The sequence below is a fragment of the Onychomys torridus genome, chromosome 7 (assembly GCF_903995425.1).
Source record: "Onychomys torridus chromosome 7, mOncTor1.1, whole genome shotgun sequence".
NCBI classification, from domain to species: domain Eukaryota; kingdom Metazoa; phylum Chordata; class Mammalia; order Rodentia; family Cricetidae; genus Onychomys; species Onychomys torridus.
The window spans coordinates 39,415,869-39,438,072 of NC_050449.1; the positions used below are offsets into that span (position 1 = coordinate 39,415,869).

The 22,204-nt window shown below is 42.0% G+C and overlaps 1 protein-coding gene across 1 annotated transcript; it reads right to left on the reverse strand.

The window, feature by feature from the left end:
• Window positions 1-87: 87 nt before the first annotated feature.
• On the reverse strand, window positions 88-21,530 carry Pafah1b2 (platelet activating factor acetylhydrolase 1b catalytic subunit 2). Its single transcript, XM_036194260.1, has 6 exons — window positions 21,358-21,530; window positions 12,662-12,749; window positions 9,389-9,478; window positions 8,005-8,121; window positions 6,436-6,558; window positions 88-1,265 (listed from the first exon to the last, which is right to left on the reverse strand). The coding sequence occupies exons 2-6, from the start codon at window positions 12,740-12,742 to the stop codon at window positions 987-989; spliced, it is 690 nt and encodes a 229-aa protein (XP_036050153.1). The 5' UTR covers window positions 12,743-12,749; window positions 21,358-21,530; the 3' UTR covers window positions 88-986.
• Between the last annotated feature and the right edge of the window lie 674 nt (window positions 21,531-22,204).

The following is a 22,204-nucleotide window of genomic DNA, read 5'->3' on the forward strand; positions in this document are numbered from 1 at the left end:
ATGGGTTTGATTCCAGTACTGTAAAATATATATATATCTATCTCTCTATATATATATAAAATGAAAACAAACATATACACCTTAAGATAATATAAAACTTAAAATAATATCAGGCATTATGGAATGGGAAACAATTCTGACCCCTACCACAAATGCTCAAAACAAAGCAAACCATAACAGGTTGAGGAGGAGGGGGTAACAACCAGAACTCTGGGCGAGTAACACTACACAGACCCTACATCACAGAACACCACACAGACTGAGTCATACATCAGTAAGATCATCCTGACAGCAATGCAACTCCTAGATCAAAAATGAGTTAAAAGCTTGCAAAGGAAATAACCCATCTGCAAAGAGATGAAGGGGAAGCAGAGGAAAGGCTGCATGCATGGGTCTATTATAGACATGATATTCAGCAGCATACAAATAATACCCCACAGTCCCCAAAACTGGTTTTCACTGCTAGATGGAGAGGAACAGACTCACTTGTAACTATAGCATCTTCCGTATTTGAGTGACAAGCATGTTTAATCTGATGCTATATGTTATATAAAAATACTGAGGATACATGAATCAAACAAAACACAACACACTAACTCATGAACCTTAAAACTGGACCAAAAATAAGTTTAAAGCCAAGAGATGTGATAATTATCACATAAGACATAATCCATAGAAAAAAGGGCCAAGAAAAGAATCTTCATGTTGTACTCGTGTTTGATGTTGTCCTAGGAAAAAGTGATAATTCAACAAAGGTATCACATACAACTAAAAAGTCCCCTCTGGCTTCAAATGAATTTTCCTTGGCTAATTTTTCTCCTGTGCCAAACCAACTTTTATATACAGGGCCAGTTTAAATCCCTCCTCCTCCCCTTCAAACATCCAGGAACATTGTATAATGCAAAGTGCCTTAAGAAAGGATTCTGTAGTGCCAGTGGTGTAACTGATCTGAGGAAGCTGGGATGCTGGTTAACACTGATGGCCAGTCAAGCAATGGTGGTTTGCTTCTCCTCCGGTGTCTCCTCCAGCAACTGCATGATCAGTTCATGGAGGGGTTTGCAGATCTTTGCATAGCCCCCTCCCGTGAGATGAAGAAAATCAAACATGTCGTGGCAGGAGATGGCACCGTCCGAGTGCACGAAGCCCCCATCTGTATCCAGGAGCTGCACATTGGCAAGCTTCGGCAGGGAAACCTTGAGAAGCTGGTTCACCTTGGCATTCTTTTGTCTTAAAGGGTTGGGCTTCTCACCTCGAGGTAACAGACCCTGGGGCAGAGCACAGAAGAGCATTAACAGAGAGCTACTTGTTTTTCTTTACTTTCTTATGACTTCCAGTATTCCTGGAATATCTGTTTCATCCGGCACACTCTGGCTTCTAAAATACCAGACTATGGCAGTTTGGTTTTGTTTTTCTTTTAAAATATAATTTATTTTTATTTTATGTTCATTGGTGTTTTGCCTGTATGTATGTCTGTGTGAAGATGTCAGAAGCCCCAGAGTTACAGACAGGTGTGAGTTGCCATGTGTGTGCTGGGTATTGAACCTGGGTCCTCTGGAAGAGCAGTCAGTGTTCTTTGCCACAGAGCCATCTCTCTAGCCCTGACTATGGTAGTTTTATTTATAGCTGACCTGTTTGTTCTTGAGTGTCTTCCTCATCCTTTTGCTGACTGCTGATATCTTTAGGACCTACTATTCTTCGTTCTGAACATTTTAAAATTATTTTATGTGTATGAGTGTTTCGCCTCCATATATGTCTATGTACCATATATACCTGGTACCCAAAGAGTACAGAAAAGGGTATGAGATGCCCTGGAACTGAAGTTACAGATGGTTATGAGTCATCATGTGGGTACTGGAAGTCAAACCCAGGTCCCCTGAAGAACAGCAAGTGCTCTTAACCACTAGGCCATCTCTCCAGCCCGCCACTCTGAACACCTTAGCCAAGATCTTTTTTAGAGCTTCAGAATTCCACTGAACTTCCACTGACAGACCAAATGTTGACCTCAAGTTCCCACAGTATGTCCAACAGCAGCTCATCATCTTCTCTTTAAACTGTGCTCCTTGTCCATTGTATCAACTGTTATTCCAACATCCCAAGTCTTTCATCTCACATTCCTTATTTATCATGGAATCACTAAACGCTTACATTCTATATATTTCTCTAATCAATCTTTGTTTTCTGAGACAGGGTCTCATGAATCCCAGGCTGGCCTCAAACTATTACATGGCTAAGAATTACAGGCACATCTGGTTTATGTGGTACCAGGAATGGAACCCAGGGCTTCACTGCATGCCCAGCAAGCACTGTATCAACTGAGTCACATCCGCAGCCTCCATCTTCTTTTTCTTCACTATGATAATATACATTACTTTTGCTTAGGAACGTAATGCTATTCATCCCAATTACTAAAGTATCTACTGTTGGTTCTCCCAAAGCCAGTGTGTCCTCCCTTCGATTCTTTCTCCATATACCTTGTCAGGAGAAGGTAGCTTAGACAGACTCATCAAAGCCAGAGAAAGCTACATTATAACATAAGAAAGAGAATGAAATCAAAGCTGTCTTAATGAAACACATGAATTACATTAATGAATTACATATCTAGTAAGATAAATATATCCTAAATTAATTTTAACTTGTATATCAATGATCTAATACAATTTCCAGATAAATCAATGTCTGTCTTCCTACTATGGTAAAGAGAAATATTACATGTCAAGAGAAAGATTTTTTTTTTTTTTTTTTTGGTTTTTTGAGACAGGGTTTCTCTGTGTAGCTTTTGCGCCTTTCCTGGAACTCACTCTGTAGTCCAGGCTGGCCTCAAACTCACAGAAATCTGCCTGCCTCTGCCTCCCAGGTGCTGGGATTAAAGCCATGAGCCACCACTGCTGGGCAAGAGCAAGGTTTTATCAATGCAAACTAGCAGTAGTATTCAACAGATAATCGGTTGGTTCCATTACAGAAGTACTGCCATCCTGGCAGCTGGCCGACACCTAGTATTGGCACAACGTAACTGCTATTCAGGTAAAAATTTTGTTCCCAATTTCTCCTACAGAGTATGTAAGATGTTTTATTTCAAGAACATATTTATTGCGTGTGGGATGTTCTGTATGTCAAATATGTTGCTCTGGTTGGTTAAAATAAATAAAGTGCTGATTGGCCAGTGACCAGGCAGGAAGTATAGGCGGGACAAGAGAGAAGAGAATTCTGGGAGATGGAAGGCTGGAGCAGAGAGAGATACTGCCAGCTGCCGCCATGACAAGGAAGATGTAAGGTAATGGTAAGCCACAAGCCACGTGGCAAAATATAGATTTATAGAAATGGGTTAAGATTGAAGAAGTAGATAACAAGAAGCCTGCCTCGGCCATACAGTTTCTAAACAATGTAAGTTTCTATGTGTTTACTTGGTTGGTTCTAAGTGTCTATGGGCCTGGCGGATGAGAGAGATTTGTCCTGACTGTGGGCCAGGCAGGAAAACTCTAGCAACAATTGTGTGTCCTTTATTCTACTTACTTGTTATTACTGGTAACTGGGGATTAAACCAAGGGCCTCATGAATGTAAAGGGCCTCCACCATGAGCTACAGTGAGTTTTTTATTGGTTTGTTTGGTTGGTTTTGGTTTTTTTCAGAACAGACTTTCTCTGGGTATCCCTGGTTGTCCTGGAACTGTCCAGCTCTGTAGACCAGGCTGGCCTCAAACTCAAAGATCCAGCTGCCTCTGCCTCTCTAGTGCTGGGATTAAAGTTGTGCGCCACTACTGCTCAGCCTTATACAGTGAGTTTTATTTTTACAAAAAATGAACATATATTCAAAGCATACACTTGTACATATTTACTCTAGTTCTTTCAGTAATGTGTTGGGGCTTTGGTTGCCAATTTACTTATGATTTTATAGCTCCCCAAAAGTCAAAGAGAATTATCAGATTGTTACACTGGTTCAACTCCCTCTATACTTGCTATGCTAAAACATTTCAAATGATGAAGTCAGTCCTAAAGCTGAGCTTATTACTGTCAAGTGCAAACTCAGGGACCAGGAGTGATGGCACCTGCCTGTAATCCTCACAGTTAGGGGCTAAAGAGTACAAGTTAAATATCTTCAGCTACATATTGAGTCTTATGCCAGCCTTGGCTACAGAATATCCTGTCTAAAAAAAGTTGAAGGCTCAGTACCTAATATTTCACATGTTAACAATGCTAACAAAGTCTGGTTGAGATAGAAGGAATAACCAGGAAAGATGACCAGGGACCAACAAACACACACTTTGTTCTAACTCTCAAGTCATAAAGTACAGCAGAATGACTATTTCTCATGATCAGGGCAGCATATCTACTAGGATTTACAAACAAGAATGAAGAAAAAATAGCCACTGAGATGGCTCGATGAGAAAAGTCATTGCCAATACACCTGATGATGTAACCTCAATCCTCAGAAACCAGGTGGTATAAGAAAAATCAACTCTCTTAAGTTGTCTTTTGACCTTCATATACATACCATGGCACAAGTTTGTACGGTACACACAAAATAACTAATTATAAAAAAAATGAGAAAAAGTTTATGTATTTGCATAACATTTTCCTTAAGCAAAGAACCAAGGTATGTTGGTTCATTTTTTCCCCTTTGATTTTAAATTGTTGCCAAAATAAGGCATTAAAATTCCTAGCCATAAAGATGGCTCAATGGGTAAAGTTCTTGCTGCCCATGCACAAGAACCCAAGTTCCCCAGAATCCAAGGAAAGCAAGGCACAGCAGTTATCTACAATCTCTGAACTGCTGTTCTGAGACAGGAGATAGGGACAGGAGGATTCCTGAAGTTTGTGGGCCAGCTACCCTGGAATATGCAGTGTGGAACAAGAGATGTTGTCTCAAACTAGGTAGAAGGCAAAGACCAACATCTGAGGTTGTTTTGCAACATGTGCATCCTGGCATTCACACTCATATGTAGATACATACATGTATGCATACACAGAGATAATTAACCCCTTTAAACTTCTAAAAACTGCTCTAATTCTATTTCTTTTAGACTTTTTCCAAATAGTGTATGTGTGTGTGTGTGTGTGTGTGTGTGTGTGTGTGTGTGTGTGTGTGTGTATCCAAGTATGTGTGTGTATGTTTAAGTCAAAACGTCATGGTCTTTTCACATCCACTCATAGTTGTAATATGATCTATGCTAGTGTATTAAAAAACTCTGGGATCACACCCCTAACATATTCATTATTTAGGTTACCTCTAATGTTTCAGTATTATTGATAAGACCATAATCAATACCTTTATAAAATTTATTTTTTATATATAAATTTGGTGCTGGGGATCAAATCCAGGGTCACATACATACTATGCAAATGCTCTACCACTAAGTTATATGCCCTCAGCTCCTTAATATCCACTTTAAAACAAAGAATATTTATGGAGAATTTACCCTGTACTGTTCATACATTAACATTCCCATGAAGCTTTTTCAGAGCTAAACGCTCAGTCACAACATACCAGTATAGAATAAGGCATAGAACGCAATAGCTATATCAACAAATAAATGTCATGAAATAAAAACTAAGATCCGGAGCTGGCAAGATAACTCACCAGGTAAAAACTGTCACGAAACCTAATGACCTGAGTTTGATCCGTGGCACCTACACAGTGGTAGAAGAGAACTATTTCTTTTGTTGTTGGTGGTGGGTTTTTTGGTTTTTTGTTTGTTTGTTTCTCTGTGTAGTTTTGGAGCCTGTCCTGGAACTCTGTAGCCCAGGCTGACCTCGAACTCTCAGAGAACTGCCTGGCTCTGCCTCCCAAGTGCTGGGATTAAAGGCGTGCACCACCGCTGCCCAGTGGTGGTGTTTTTTTTAAGATAGGGTTTCTCTATGTGGCCCTAGAAGTCCTAGAACTTGCTCTGTAGACCAGGCTGGCCTCAAACTCACAGAGATCTGCCTGCTCCTGACTTCGGAGTGCTGGGATTAAAGGTGTGTGCCACCATCACCGACCCAGTGAAAACTAATTCTCTCTCTCTCTCTCTCTCTCTCTCTCTCTCTCTTTTTTGGTTTTTTGAGACAGGGTTTCTCTGTAGCTTTGGAGGCTGGCCTGGAACTCACTCTGTAGACCAGGCTGGCCTCGAACTCACAGAGATCCACCTTCCTCTGCCTCCCAAGTGCTGGGACTACAGGCGTGCGCCACCACCATCCGGCGAAAACTAATTCTTATAGGTTGGCTTCAGACACACACCAGTCAAAAAAGATCTGACTTTTCAGCACCTACAAGATAAAACCCAAACTACTAGTAATAGCAAATACCTCCCTCCATGACCTTTCCTCCTAACAATCCTGTCCTTACAACAACCATCAGAAACTGCTTCCCATTTAAAGATTCTGTATTAATGAGATACCATTTTTTAAAAGATTCTCAGTGAATCTAAAAATATAAAAATCTCCCCCCAGAAAGACTACTTACCAGCACGATGATTTTGGCCTGTGGCTGCCTTGTATTTATAAGCTGTACAATAGCCTCAATTCCACCTGCTACTTCTTCTGCTGTATTTTCATGGTTGTTTGTTCCTACCCAGACAACAATGACCTATAATGAGGGAAGAAAAAAAGAAGGGAGAAGATAAAGACCAAGAAATAAAAGAACATAAAACATTTAAATGAAAAGCTTACTTTAAAAAAAAAAAAATCAAGAGAATCAGGAACAGGTGAGAAGGCTCAACAGGTAAAGGGATTTGCCAAGAAGCCTAATGACCTAAGTTCGATCCCTGGACCCACATGGTGCAAAGGAGGAACTAACTCCCACAAATGTCCTCTGACCTCCACAGTGCCACAGTATGTTCACTCACATGTGTGCACTCGAAGACACAAGAAAAATAAATTAAAAATGTAATAAAAACTTTTTTAAAAAATCAAAAGAAGAATGAACTTGTCAGATGATGTTGGGTAACTTCAGTTTGGGAAATTGAAACTGAAAGTGAAAAGGCTTCATGGTTGCCAAGCATTCAATCTGAGTTCAATCTCCAAGCCCATGTGGTAGAAAGAGAAAACCCATTTCTACCAGGTGCCCTCTGACTTTGACAGATGCACTGCAGCACATACATACATACACATGAAATAAGTAAGTGTAATCAAATTCCTCCCCCCAAAAAACAGTGACTTAAGCCTAATATTATGTTTCAAGATAAATTATGAGTATTTAATATTTAAGTGCCAAATATATACCAGGAAGAAACAAGAAAGAATTACTCTTACAATTCATTAGCTACACATGAAAAGAACAATGAATTCAACTGAATAAAAATGAAACATTCCTAGCACACAAATGTATTACAGTGGGATTTAAGGCACTGCTTCATATACAGTAAGATTTTCCCTGGTTAGAAATACACTGTGCAATAGCAGGAGTACCCAGGAGTGCAAAGGCTATAATACGCAGGTGCACTCAAAAAAGGAGTCACTGGGATGGAGGCTGTATTTTAATCATGTTTTCTCTGCTTATATTTAAAGGCATGCACCTGCCCAGTGAAACCAACTTTCATTAGTGACTCTCCTTTGTTTCTTCTTTTCTTTCTCCTTAGGGGTTGAAAAAATTATATGCAGTGCACCAACTGCAGATGTTTATAATGTGACAAGACATTACAGATTCATTTGTTCACATTTGTCCCAAACATTTTTCAGAAGCACTCAGAGAACTTGGCTATATATGTTTATATACTCAGCATTTCCTGCAGTGAGTCATGGCTCTGTTTCCCATTGAATTGCCCAGGCCCACACATTCCACATTCTACTGAGCATCAATTTGATTCCTACAATTGAAGAGTCATAACAATCACAATACAACTCAACCAAACAACAGATTGGGTCCTTTTTAAGTCAGTGCCTCAGTATGTTTCCTAAGCAATGTTTCCCATAAACAAGCATGAAGCAAAGAGCAAGCATAAAACAGGCCTTTCAAGAAGCAATTTTTCACTACTTCAAACAACTGTATTTGAAAGACTCAAGATTAATCATACTTTTATGTATGTTTCATCACCTTAGGTTTAATATTCTCCAGTTCTCCATTCTTTAGTCTCCATAAAACATGTCGTGTTGTGTCTCCCCCAATTCCAAAATTAAGTGCATGAAGTGGGGAAAACAGCTCTCTCCATATCTAAAGACAAAAAACTTGATATAGTTAAAATGAAAAAAAAAAATCACTGGAAATAAAAGTTCTTCAATTGCAACATGATTTAATACATCTAAAACTAATACATCTTCACATTTTTGTGGTTACTTTTTGGGACAGGGTTTCTCTGTGCAGCCCTGGCTGTCCTGGGACTCACTCTAGACCAGCTTAGCCTCAAACTCAGAGCTCTGCCTGTCTCTGCCTTCCTAGTGCTGAGATTCAAGGTGTGCACCACCACTGCCAGTAGTCTTCTACATGCTAACCTTCCACGTACCTTATTCAAATGTCAATACTGAAAACAATCTGCCACTCAGGTAAAGGGCTCTGAGATGCTAGCGTGCAGTGACTCGGTTCTTAATGAAGCACTGGGTCTCAGCTTAAAACCTGCACAACACAATCCATGCCCTTGAGACAGCAACACCCTAAGTCAAGCTGTCAGCTCAATACACACTTTTTCATGAATTCAACTATTTTTTAAAAAATGAAGTGAAGCCAGGAGGTAGCGGCACATGGCTTTAATCCCAACACTCGGATCTCTATGAGTTCGAGGCCAGCCTGGACTACAGAGACGAGTTCCAGGACAGGCAAGACTGTTATATCACTGTTCTATAAAGAAACCTTGTCTCAAAAAAAAGTGAAGAAATACAAGTTGAATAAACTTAAAGAGTATTGGAACTAAAAAGAAATAAAGCTGTATTTTTCTTTTAAGTTTCCTTTGCAAGAATGCCCAACCCTAAAAAGATTCGGAAAAGCTCATTACAAAAATATACAATAAGTTGCAGGGCAGTGGTAGTGCACTCCTTTAATTTTAGCACTAAGGAAGCATAGACAGGCAGATCTTGAAGTTTGAAGCTAACCTGGTCTACAGAGTGAGTTTCAAGACAGCCAGGGCTACAGAGAAATTTGATCTCTAACCCCCACCCCCCGGCACTCCCCCAACACACAAAATACATCAGAAAGTGGCAGAACACAAACAAGTGAGAATCATGAGCAGGACAAAGCAAACAGAAGTAAGAATCAGACATCATCACCAGGCAAATACAGCAAACATCAAGCTTCTTGAAAGTCAAGAGCAAAAAGGAGTTTAGTTATAAATAACACTACACCAAGAATCCCACTAGGTAGATCTGCCTTCCCTTGTAGACGGCACTAGAGCATCTCTGAATCCTAAGCCTATGAAGTCAGTTTAGAAAGAAAGTTTGTAAGTTATCAGTGGACATACACTAGGAGCCAGGAACACCCTCTGATTTACCTCATACTGCTGCATCAACTGTACCATGGAATCTCCCACAAACAGCACGTCCGGTTCTTTGTCTTTACAGTCCAGAACAAACCTATTATGCTGGTTAAAGAAAAATAAGAAATTGGTATTTCTTTCCTTTCAAAATTTGTTGGCATAAACAAATTGTTGTCCAATCAGGTACTGTAAAACATTCTTTATGGGCAAGACCCAGAGATCCACCCTCAACACTATAGAACAGGTAAGCAAACAAGCAAGCAAACCAATCAAACTATTCATCCTTTTTAATCTATCCTAAAGCTTACTCTTTTTTTTTTTTCTGTAGTTAATTGGAAATTAATTTCTACCTTTACCATACTGATCATTCTATTTATTGGTTTAGATTCAAGAAAATCACAATTCTACCAAATCCAGAATATCAAAATGCTTCATATAATTAAAAAAAAAAAACAAAAACAAAGACAAAACCAAAAAAAACCTCTACCTTTTCCTTAAATTAGGAAAAAATAAATAAATAACAAGGCATTTTTGGGGCCGTCCAGATGACTCAGTGGTAGGTAAAGGCCCTTCCAGGCAAACCTGTTTGAACCTTGGAACTCAAATGGTAGGAAAGAACCAACTCTTGTAAGTTGCCCTGTGACCCAGAGACACAGACAGACAGACATGACCACACACATAATTTAAAACAAAAAGAAACCTATCAGGACAGGGTCTCACCAGAAACTTGTTACATAGACCACGCTAACCTCAAAATTTGCAGCAACCCTCCTCCCTGTGTCTCTGTGCTGCCTTATAGACCTGTGCAAGCACACCGATGCAAACCTATCACAACATTTTCTAGATTTGCTTTATCTCTTTGCACGGCTATGGTTAAACTATTTGAGTTTTGTTGTTGTTTTTAAGACGAAATCTCACTATACAGTCCTGGCTGGCCTATAACTTGATATACAGACCAAAATGGTCTCAAGCTCAAGAGATCCACCTGCCTCTACATGAGTGTTGGTAGTTAATGTATATGCCACCTTGTCCAGCTTTTCTTTTTTAAACTGTCTCAAACACCCCAGGTTAGGCTTGAACTCCTGTATCCTTCTGCCTCTACCTCCCAAATATACTGGGGAAAATAGGTGTGAATTAAACCATTCTTTTTAATTTTTTCTTTTAAACTTTTACTTAACGTAGGCCTGCATATGCATGTGAGTATATGAGGGTAACTGAGAAAGCCACAAGAAGGCATCCTATCCCTTGAAGCTGGAGATTCAGGTATTCTGTGAACCACCCAATGTGGGTGCTGGATCTGAACTCTGCTCTTTATAAATATGTAGCAAATGTTCTTTTTCTTTTTTTCAGAGCTGAGGACCGAACCCAGGGCCTTGTGCTTGCCAGGCAAGTGCTCTACCACTGAGCTAAATCCCCAACCTCTAAGAAGTTGGTTTTTTTTAAAGATTTATTTATTTATTATGCATATAGTGAGCAAATGTTCTTAACTGCTGAACCATCTCTCTACTACCCATGACTCAAGTACTTCAGCAAACACAAGTTAGAACGTTCTTTTTTTTAAAAAAAAAAAATTATTTATTTATTATGTATACAGTGTTCTGTCTGCATGTATGCCTGCAGGTCGGAAGAGGGCACCAGATCTCATTATGGATGGTTGTGAACCACCATGTGGTTTCTGGGAATTGAACTTAGGACCTTTGGAAAAGCAGCTAGTGCTCTTAACCACTGAGCCATCTCTCCAGCCTCTAGAATGTTCTTTTATGAAACCATACTAAGAAAATAAAAAATAGCCCATTAACATCTAACATCCAATCCATATTCAGGCTTTACAGACTCTTTTTTAAAAAAGTATTACATTTATCTTTGAACCAGGATCTAATTAAAACCCAAGTCTTTTTTTTTTCTTCTCAGCTCCCTCTTGAGTAGATGCCTAGCTTTTATATATAATACACATTTTGAACACAGCTATAACATCCAAATGTTAAACTGTCAGTAGAACAGTACTCAATCCTTTTCAGTCTAATCCAAGTTAAAAAGCAGTAGTAACCCAGGAGTGACATGCCTGACTCACTCTCCCTTCCCCTCCTTTCAATTAAGCTGCCTAAGCTGGCTTCAAACTCTGGGTCTCAAGTGATCTTTCTGTCTCAGTCTACTAAATAACCAGAACTAGAGGTGTGCACCACAGGGCCCAGCTAAGTCTATTGCTGAACCACAACCCACCCCTACTCATTGGCTTTTGTTTGTTTAAAGTAAGGGTCTAAATATGTAGCCCAGGTTGGCCTTTAACTCCTGGTAGTCCTGCCTCAATCTCCTGAGTTTAGATGCTAGGCATGTGCTGCCTAGCACATCTGGTTAAGAAACTTTCCTAAACCCCATCAGGGATGGGGATCTCAGTTGGTAAAGTATTACCCAGCAAGCATTTTATGACTGTAATCTCAGCATGTGGGAGACGGAAGCAGGATTATTAGAAGACCTTGTCTCAAAAAAAAAAAAAAAGAAAGAAAGAAAGAAAGAAAAAGAAAAAAAAAAAAGAAATGGTGTGGTGGCACACATCTTTTTAAAATTATTTTATGTGCATTTGTGTTTTGCATATATATATATATATATATATATATATATATATATATATATATATATATATGTATGTCTGTGTGAAAGTGACAGATCCCCAGAAACTGAAGATAAAGGCAGTTATGAGTTGAGCTGTCATGTGGGTCCTGGGAATTGGAACTCGGGTCCTGGAAGAGCAGCCAATACTTTTAACCACTGAGCCATTTCTCCAGCCCTGTGGCACACATCTTTCACCCCAGCCTTCAGGAGGCAGAAGGATCTCTCTGAGTTCAAAGCCATCCTGGTCTACAGAGCAAGTTCCAGGACAGCCGGTGTTACACAGAAAAACCCTGTCTTGAAAAACAAAAACAAAATAAAAAAACTCTTGGTAGTCCTGGTACCTTTGGGCACCCTCACACAGATGTGTACATATAAAGAAAAAAATGAAATTTATAACCAACCAACCAACCAACCAACCAACCAAACCCAGGCCCTGGCAGTGGGGAAACAAGGGATGGGAGGATCCCTGAGTATGCTGACCAGCTAGTCATGCCAAATTAGTGAGCTCCAGGTTCAGTGAGAGACACTGTTTCAAAAGTAAGGTGGAGAACAATCAATTGAGGAAAACACCAGATCTCTGCGTGCAAACACATGCTAGCTTGTGTACGCACAAACATATACTTGAATACACACAAAGTGATCCATCCAAGCAAGTAATGCATATGCATCACCCTTTACCTGAGACATCCACCTGTCATCTCCTTGAATATCTTCTGCTGCATGTGGAATAGCTGCTGGGTTGGAGTCTCCTTGGCTCATTCTACACCTGAAGAGAAATGTCTGTCATGTTTCATTTATTAACAAGAACATTAAATACTAAATATTGTCAGATTTTTTGAGACAGGGTCTCACTATGTAGTACTGGCTGTCCTAGAACTATCCTAGAACTGTCCTAGACTGGCCTTGAACTCAGTGATCTGGCTGCCTCTGCCTCCTGAGTGCTGGAATTAAAGGTGTACACTACTAGCCCAGTTACTATTTATTTATTTTGGTTTTTCAAGACAAAGTTTCTCTGGGTAACCCTGGATGTCCTAGAACTCACTCTGTAGACGAGAACAGGCTGGCCTCGAAATCACAGAGATCTGCCTGCCTCTGCCTCCCAAGTACTGGGATTAAAGACATGTTGCACCACCATCCTGCTTTATTTTTAAAAAGATTTATTTTTGTTTATGTATAAATGTATGTATGTTTGTGCATCGCATGTGTGTAGTGCCCACTAAAGCCAGAAGAGAGGGTTCAGATCCCCTGAAATTGGAGTTACAGAAGATTGTTAAGTGCCATGTGGGTGATGGCTATTTAACTGGGTCCTCTGGAAAAGCAGCCAGTGTTCTTAGCACTGAGCCATCTTTCCAGCCCCTACTGTCAGGATAAAATAGTATTTATTTTATTATGGGCTTAGCTTAGGAACTAAAACGGTTGATTTTCAGCAGAGATGAGTTCTAGGACATGACTGCTTAAGTCTACAAAATATTATCACTGACTTAAGATAATTTCTTATCATTTATGAAGGGAGCATCACATCTAAAACATTAACCCCATCACTCCTCTGTAACTAAGATTAAATGAACAAACTTGAGGGGCAGTGGTGGCCCATGCCTTTAGAATTCTAGCACTCTAGAGGCAGAAGTAAACAGATCTCTGTGAGTTCAAGGCCAGCCTAGTCTATAGAGTAAGTTCCAGGACAGGCAGCCAGAGCTACACAGAAAAACCCTGTCTCAAACCCCACCTGACAAAAAGGTACAAACTCTGCTCCAAATATACACTTTACCTGACACACCCATCCTATGTGAGTTTGGATGATAACAGGTTGTAGCAAGCACCAATTTGCTTAAAAATTAGACACTTATAGAACAACAAAAACTACATTACAGCCTTTTAGGCTGTTAGAATTACACACTAAAGAATGACTATGAGGGGCTGAGAGTTGGCTCAGTGGTAAAGAACAATTGCTGTTCTCGCAGAGGACTTCAGTTTGGATTCTAACACCCATGTGGAGAGGCTCATAACTACATGTAACTCCAAGGGATATGACAACCTCTGCTAGCCTCCACAGGCACCCACATGGCAAACAAACAGAAAGACTGACTACAGGAGCCAGTCAAATGGCTCAGAGTAAAAGCCCAGCAGCCTGGAATCTCTAGAATTCACATGGTGGAACGGGAGAACCAACTTTGGAAAATCGTGTTCCAATCTGCCTGCCTACACACACTCTCTTTCTCTCTTTCACAAGTACACCAGGCTGTCCTTGAACTCTGCCTGTTTCTGCCTCCCAAGTGCTGGGATTAAAGGCACTGAGTCACCACTGCCCAGTTTTAGCAGGGTTTATGTTATGTTTATCAAATAAAGGATATTTAATAAATCTTACATTTTATAGTTGATCTCTAAGTTCAGATGCTCCAAACCAGCATGGCTGGGGGGTGGTCACACATACCTTTGATGCCAGCACTTGGGAGGCAGAGCCAGGTGGATCTCTGTGAGTTCGAGGCCAGCCAGGGCTACAGAGCGAGATCCAGGATAGACACCAAAGTTACACAGAGAAACCATGTCTCAAAAAACAAACAAACAAACAAAAAAATAGGGCTGGAGAGATGGCTCAGAGGTTAAGAGCACTGACTGCTTTTCCAGAGGTCCTGAGTTCAATTCCCAGCAACCACATGGTGGCTCACAACCACCTGTAATGAGATCTGGTGCCCTCTTCTGGCATGCAGGGACACACGCAAACAGAGCACTGTATACACAATAAATAAATAAATTGGAAAAACAAAAACAAAAAGACAACCCAGTATGGCAGATAAATCAGCAAGTTAGACCTAATACTTCTAACACTTTTTTGTTTTGTTTTGTATGTTTATTTTCTTGAAAATATGGTCTCACTATGTAGCTCTTGCTGTCCTGGAACTATAGAGTAGGCTGGCCTCAAACTCAGAGATCCACCTGCCTCTGTCTCTCCAGTGCTGGAATTAAAGAAAGGTGTGTGCCACCAGCTAGTGAATATTACTATTTAATTATTTTTTTAAGTTTATTTATTTTATGTATATGAGTGCTCTATCGACTTTATGTCAGAAGAAGGCATCAGATCCCACTAAAATGGTTGTAAACCACCATGTGGGTGCTGGGAATTGAACTTGGGACCTTTGGAAGAGCAGCCAGTGCTCTTAACTGCTGAGCAGTCCCTCCAGCGCCCCCCCCCCCCACCCCCCCCCCACCCAGATAGGGTTTCTCTGTGTAGCTTTGCACCTTTCCTGGATCTTGCTCTGTAGCCCAGGATGGCCTGGAACTCACAGAGATCCTCCTGGCTCTGCCTCCCGGGTGCTGGGATCAAAGGCGTGCACCACTACCACTGCCGGCCCAGCCCCACTTTTTAATTCTTTATCTAAGACTAAATCATAGTTCAGAATTGTCCTTAAATACCCATTCAGAAACACACAGAACTGGACTACTGTATATATGTGATTAGTAATGGTGCTCTTTGCCAATTCTTTTGATGAAATAATAATTATTATCATTTGGTTAAAATAATAGATAATTTATAAGTTATCAACAGTAAGAAAATTGAAAACAATTACATACTAAAATAAAGTTTGGTTATTCAGATAAAGTTGCTATGATGCATAATAAAAATTTTAGTTAACGCCAAATGCCTTTAATCTCAGCACTTGAGGCAGAAGCAGGCAGATCTCTGAGTCTGAAGCCAGACTGGTCTATAAGAGCTAGTTCCAGGACAGCCTGGACTACACAGAGAAACTCTGTGTGTGTGTGTGTGTGTGTGTGTGTGTGTGTGTAGAGGGGAGGAGATAATTAAAAAGTAGACTTCTAGGGGAATGAGTATAACTAGAATGTATTATATATACACACATAAAATTGTCAAAAGGACTAATGTCTTTAAAAAAAAAAAAAAAAAAAAAGGTATCAGTCTGGGCTGGGGATGGATCAGTGGGTAAAAGTACCTGCCACGAAAGCCTAACAACCTGAGATCAATGAAAGTATTGGTAACCCCAGCATATCTTTATGGGGAGATGGAGGTAGAAACAGGAAAATCTCCACGGTTTATGCAGCACTGAAGAGATGTTGCCTCAAAGTAAAAAGACTATGATTAGCTTTGAAAGGTTGCCCTCAGACCTCCACAGGAACTGTGGCATGTACATGCCTACGTTCCCACAGACAAACAGTACATTCACATCACACATAAACACAAATGCACACACAAAATACAAATAAGAAGCACCATCCTATGGGTGCGGTGGCACATACCTATAATCCCAAGCACTCAAGAAGGCAGGAGGCAAGAAGCCTGATGCAAGTTTGAGGGCAGCCTGGGCTACACAGACCCCCATCTCAAAACAGAAATACATGTAACAACATATAGCACTATTTTTCATTCACTAACTATGCTTTTCAAACAGACATAATGAAATATGAGGACAAACTTGAGATGTTTTGTCCCACAAAGTACACTTCTCTTAATGGAAATATAAAGATATGCAACAGGAAAAAACTAATTAAAACACATTAACAAAGGCCTGTAAAGAAAGCTCAAATATACTGGAATACATCAGAATATTTTAAGAAACAGCCAAACACACATCTGTGTATAAATTAAATATGTGAATTACCATTGACATGTATATTAATCAAGTTTTACGGGTTTTGAGACAAGGCCTTGCCTTGTAGTCCAGGCTAGCCTCAAACTCACTATTCTGCCTTACTGCCTCATCTTCCCAAGTGTGGAGACTGTAGGTGTGCATCACTGTAGCAAGCTATTTTTTTTTCCTCCATGTTTTTGGCTTTTAAGTTCCAAAGACTCATCTAATGGATCACATCACAACCTACTCTTGAGACCACAAGCGAGACCACAAGCCTGTATAAACTCTAACACCTTCTTGAGTCTACAGTTTAATTTAGATATAGGTTTTCTGAACTCACTCAATAGGTAAACAACTATCTAAAACAATTTATAGTTAACACTTATTAAGAACTTATTAGCAGCCAGGCTGTGGTGGCTCACACTGCCTTTAATCCCAGCACTTGGGAGGCAGAGCCAGGTTGATCTCTGTGAGTTCAAGGCTAGCCTGGTCTACAGAGTGAGTTCTAGGACAGGCACAAAGCTACACAGAGAAACCCTGTCTTGAAAAACCAAAAGAACTTACTAGCTACACAAACCCTGTGCTATGAGTATATAGTCTTTAATCCTAGCACTTGAGAAGAGGTAGGTGGGTCAATGAGTTCAAGGATTACACCTTGGTCTACATAGCAAGTTCCAGGATGGCCAGGGCTACCTGGAGAGACCATGACTCAAAAATTAATTAATTAATTAACTAACTAACTAACTAACTAACTAAAGGTCAGAAAGAAATATTTAAGGAATCTATTCTATTGCAAAACTGTTAAGTGGGAAAGGTAGGATTTGAAACAGAAGTCATATATAGGTTGTAGAGTTGTAGATCTCTGAGATATTCAGAATTGCATTTGGGGGTGGGGACATATTTTCATATACATGAGATACCTTGAGAATGGGATCCATATCTAAACATCAGGTTCCAAGTTCACTTATATTTCAGGTACACCTTACAGACAGCGTGAAGATAACTTCATACAATATCACTAGTGTGCCTAATGTTTCACTGTGATCCATCATATGAAGTCAGACATGGGATTTACCACTTGTGGTACCAGGTGATTTTTCTCAAAAAACAAAACAAAAAACAAAAAACAACAACAACAAAAAAACACAACAACCCCCCCCCACACACACACACACACAAAAAAACCCACCCAGATTTGGAGCACTCCAGATTTCTCGATTAGGAATGTTCAACTTATTACTGCTGTCTGTGGGATGGTGGGCTTGTTCTATTTTGTGGCACTGGGCATTGAACCCAGAACCTCACATGTTGGGTGAGCACTCTGCTACTGAGCCCTTATCTATTCCTGTTGAGCAAACTAAGGCCCATCACTCCTTTTTAAATTTAAAAAGAAAAAAAAAAAAAAAAAAAAGAAAGAAATCACATTTAATTGGTGTGGTGTGTGTGTGTGAATGCCATCTTGCCAACCTCATTCTTTTTTTGTTTGTTTGTTTTAATGAACACAACAGTTTACACTATCTGACTTCCAAATGCCTAAACTTTGGGTTTTTGAAACAGGTTTTCTCTGTGTGACCCTGGCTGTCCTAGAACTGCTCTGTAGACCAGGCTGGCCTCAAACTCAGAGATCCACCTGCTTCTGCTGAAATTAAAAGCATTTGCCACCATGCCTGGCTTAGCTAGACCTCTTGATTGTTCTATCTGGCCTGACCTATGAAGAGGAGATGTCAGGAATTTATGGCTCAGCGCTCCATTTCTGGGTTTTAAAAAATGTTACCAAACTGCAAACTTCTGTGAAATAGTGGGAAGTTACTTTGTATTGTAAGATGTTTGATTTGGCAAAAGAATACAGGATCCAAGTGTCAGTTCTGGAAGCACATAGTAATTGCACTCAGGTGCTTTGCCTTTGTATTCACATTTAAGGGATTAGCTAGTTTGGAACGGTTTTCAATCCCCTCCCAGTTATAACAGCCTTTTAACTTTAGGCAAGCAAATTTTGTTCCTCACTTTCTTCTCCCATGCCCCTTCATTTTGCCTGGGGGGGGGTGGGATGGAACTTATGACTGGGTATATAGTATCGCACATCTATGATCTTAGCATCTGGAAGGCAGACACAGGTACTGCATCAAGTCCAGGCAGCCAGGGCTGCACAGGGAGACCCTCAAACAGAATGTAAGATTTGGGGTTCAGACGGAAGTGCTTTGTTCAGGGTTTTGAGTGATAAAATAAAAAACCAAACAGCTTGGTAAAGTAAAATTTGTCATGCAACCTATATTTGTATAAAACAACATATTCTGTTCAAGAATAAATGAGCTGAATGTCAGATCCAAGGCTAACCATGAGTTTGACTCCAGGACCCCTGTGGTGCAAGAATAGACCTGACTTCCTCAAGCTGTTCTCTGACCTACACACACATACACACAATTTTTAAACATGAAAAACCTGGGGGGACAGGAGATGACTCAATGGTTAAGAGCATCGCCTGCTCTTGCAGAAGACTAGGGTTCAACTCTCAGCACCCACATGGTGACTCTAGTTTCAAGGGATCTGGCACCTTCTTCTGGCCTCTGTTGGCACTGCATACATATGATGCACGTACATACATATACACACAGGCAACATATTCATACACATGAAAATAAATACAGATTTTAAAAATACAGAAAATTTTAAAATGAATGAAGAATGAATCAGGAATCATCCAAAGAGCAACTTATGGAAGCTGAAAAAAAATCTGAATTGCAGGGATTCCTGAGCCAGGTAGAAGGCAATTTCCCATCACAGCCGCCCTCAGAAGAGTGGTGCACACCCAGAGCTCGGGAGGCAGAGACAGGCAGATCTCAGTGAATTGGAGGCCAGCCTAGGCTACAGAGCGAGTTCCAAGACAGCCAGAGTTACACCTGAGAAACCCTGTTTCAAATAACAAACAAAAGCCGGGCGGTGGTGGCAGCGCACACCTTTAATCCCAGCACTCGGGAGGCAGAGGTAGGTGGATCTTTGTGAGTTCGAGGCCAGCCTGGGCTACCAAGTGAGTTCCAGGAAAGGCACTAAACTACAGAGAAACCCTGTCTCGAAAAACCAGAAAAAAAAGAGAGAGAGAGAGAGAAGCGGGGAGGGGACTAGAGAAATGGCTCAGTAGTTAAGAGCACTTACTGCTCTTCCAGGGGTCCGGGGTTTGATTCCCAGCAACCACAGGGCAGCATGTAACTGTCTGTAACTCCATTTCCCAGTGGCAGTGTTCAATTCCTAGTAGCACAAAACCCAAAACCCAACACCTCCTATCTCACCTTACTGATTCATAATAGTCTTTTTACCCAACAAACAACAGGCTTATGGAAAAACCAGCATGAGGGAAATAAAAGGTGGGCAGTTTTGTAAATTTCCATGAAAAACTAATTTGCAGAGGAACTTTAGTTGTCTTTCAAAATTCTCTGGGAAGAGGAAGCAATCCTAATCCTAAACTTTCTATCTTCTGCACTTAACTTAGACCACAACAACACAGCACCAGACATGCACCGTGTGGAAGCCAGTCCCAACAAAACAATTACTAATTCTCAAGCTCAGCTGGATTTGGTGTGTGTGAACCATGAAACTAACAGAGACCTTTGAAATGAGAATGAAGAGATTTAGAGTGCTTCCATTAAGGCTTGAGGATTTCATTTTGCTTCAGAGAGTTGGCAGGGTTATTCTGAAGAGGAAGGCAAGCCTCATCAGAATACCCTTCCTCAGTCTCTGGTGGGCCCCCCTCCCCCAGGATACAGCACATCCATAATTTATCATCGAGTGCCCATGCCACCAAATTAATGCACAATGATTCCTTCCCCTACTCTCTCACAAGGAGGCAACCTTTAAGTCTGAACAATGTGCCCAGGGAAGGAACCTAAAGACCCATCCAAGGCAAAGCTAAGCCTGTATTTTCTCTCTCCTCTTTCTCCACTTCTTTTCCTCTGGCCCTCTCTCTCCACCCAACTTAAAGCTGTAGGAAATGCCGCTCGAGGACCTGCTCCTAGCGTCCAGGTGCTCTTTCCTTTGTCCACAGCCACGCTCGTCCAAGACCCCAAAGCTTTAAAGCTTTGGGTTTTCCTAAGGCCGCATACGAACGGTGAAAGGCAACGTCGGCCTGGGAGCTATGGAAAGCAGAATAATGAGTCACTCTGCCTGGGGTCCATCAAACCTGTGGACCAGCGGCTCCGACCCGCTAAACGGCCATGGACCACGGGGGTGGGGTAGCGTGGGGACACCACCACGAAAGCTCTCCGCTGGCCAGATTCACTTAGCTGGTAGGCCCTCGGCCACCAGCGCTCGGCTCTTCGAAGTCACGGGGGTGACTCTTAAGGATAGCCTTCCAACAATCCTTTCGGAGTCCTGACACGGGTCTTTGGGATGTTTTGGCGAGGCAACAGGGAAGTTGCTAATGGGGGAGACAGTTTTCGACGAAAAGGGAAAAGAGCGTGATCCGTTAAAACAAAAAAAAAAAAAAACAAAAACCACAACCGAGTCACAGGCTTGGGCCTAGAGGTCCCACCCCGGAGATGGAGGGAAAGGCAACAGCTGAGGCAGGAGGCCGGCCCGGGGGAGCCGCGGGCCACTCACCCGCCAGCCAGGGCGGGACCGGGCGCCGGAGGGCAGGAGAGACCGCGCCGGGCCCCCGAGGGCCTGCGGGGCGACGGCGCGGGGCGCGGCGGGGGAGGGGCCGCGTGGGGGAGGGGAGCCGGGCCTCACAATACCATCTCGCTCGCGCGTCCCACCCGCGACGCCGAAGCCCCAGCTCCGCGGCCCCCACGATGCACTCACAGAGGCAGAGGGTCCGTACGGGCCCCCAGCGGCTGCGGCGTCGGCGGGTTGCGCGTCTGTCGCTCCCTTCGTCCCGGCGGCCCCGTTCCGGCGCGCGTCCCCTCCTCGGGCCCCAGCACCAAGCAGCAGCGCCTCCACTTCCGGTCCCCCTGCCACTCAGGCAAATGGCTTCCGGAAGTCCCGCCCCGTACTACGGGGACAGCGGCCGAGCTGACGCGGCTCACTTTCCCTCTCAGTCGGTGCTCTCCGCTTCGCGCGCAGGTGTCCGGCCGGCCGTGCCAATTGACCGACTTTGTTCTCTTTTTTCCCCCCCGACTTGAGCGCGACTTGAGGCTCTGTCTTTCCTGTAACTGCCTTCCTGTCGTGATAGGACGATGGAAATCATCCCAAGATGGCCTTAGGGACTGTGTAGCCCTACCTCACGCTGACGCCATTCCCTTCTCAGCCATCCAATCTGGTTTCCTCCACCCACGGGATAGACCAGATTGCAGAAAATGGGGAGAAATAGGCCCGAAGTTAAAAGAAGCAGTCCCTTACACTTAGGAACAGAATTTCTATTTCTGTGATGAAATTTGAAATTGTGGGTCACCGCCTCTATGGTGACATACCTTAGGATGACAGAGCCCCCAGTCTTTGCCTTAAGCATCCATCCAGTTTAGAAGAGTCAATATTAAGATTAACAGTTTGGCCGGGCGCTGGTGGCGCACATTGTAATCCCAGCACTCAGGAGGCAGAGCCAGGCGGATCTCTGTGAGTTCGAGGCCAGCCTGGGCTACAGAGCGAGATCCAGGACAGGCGCCAAAGCTACACAGAGAAACCCTGTCTCGAAAAAACAAAAAACAAACAA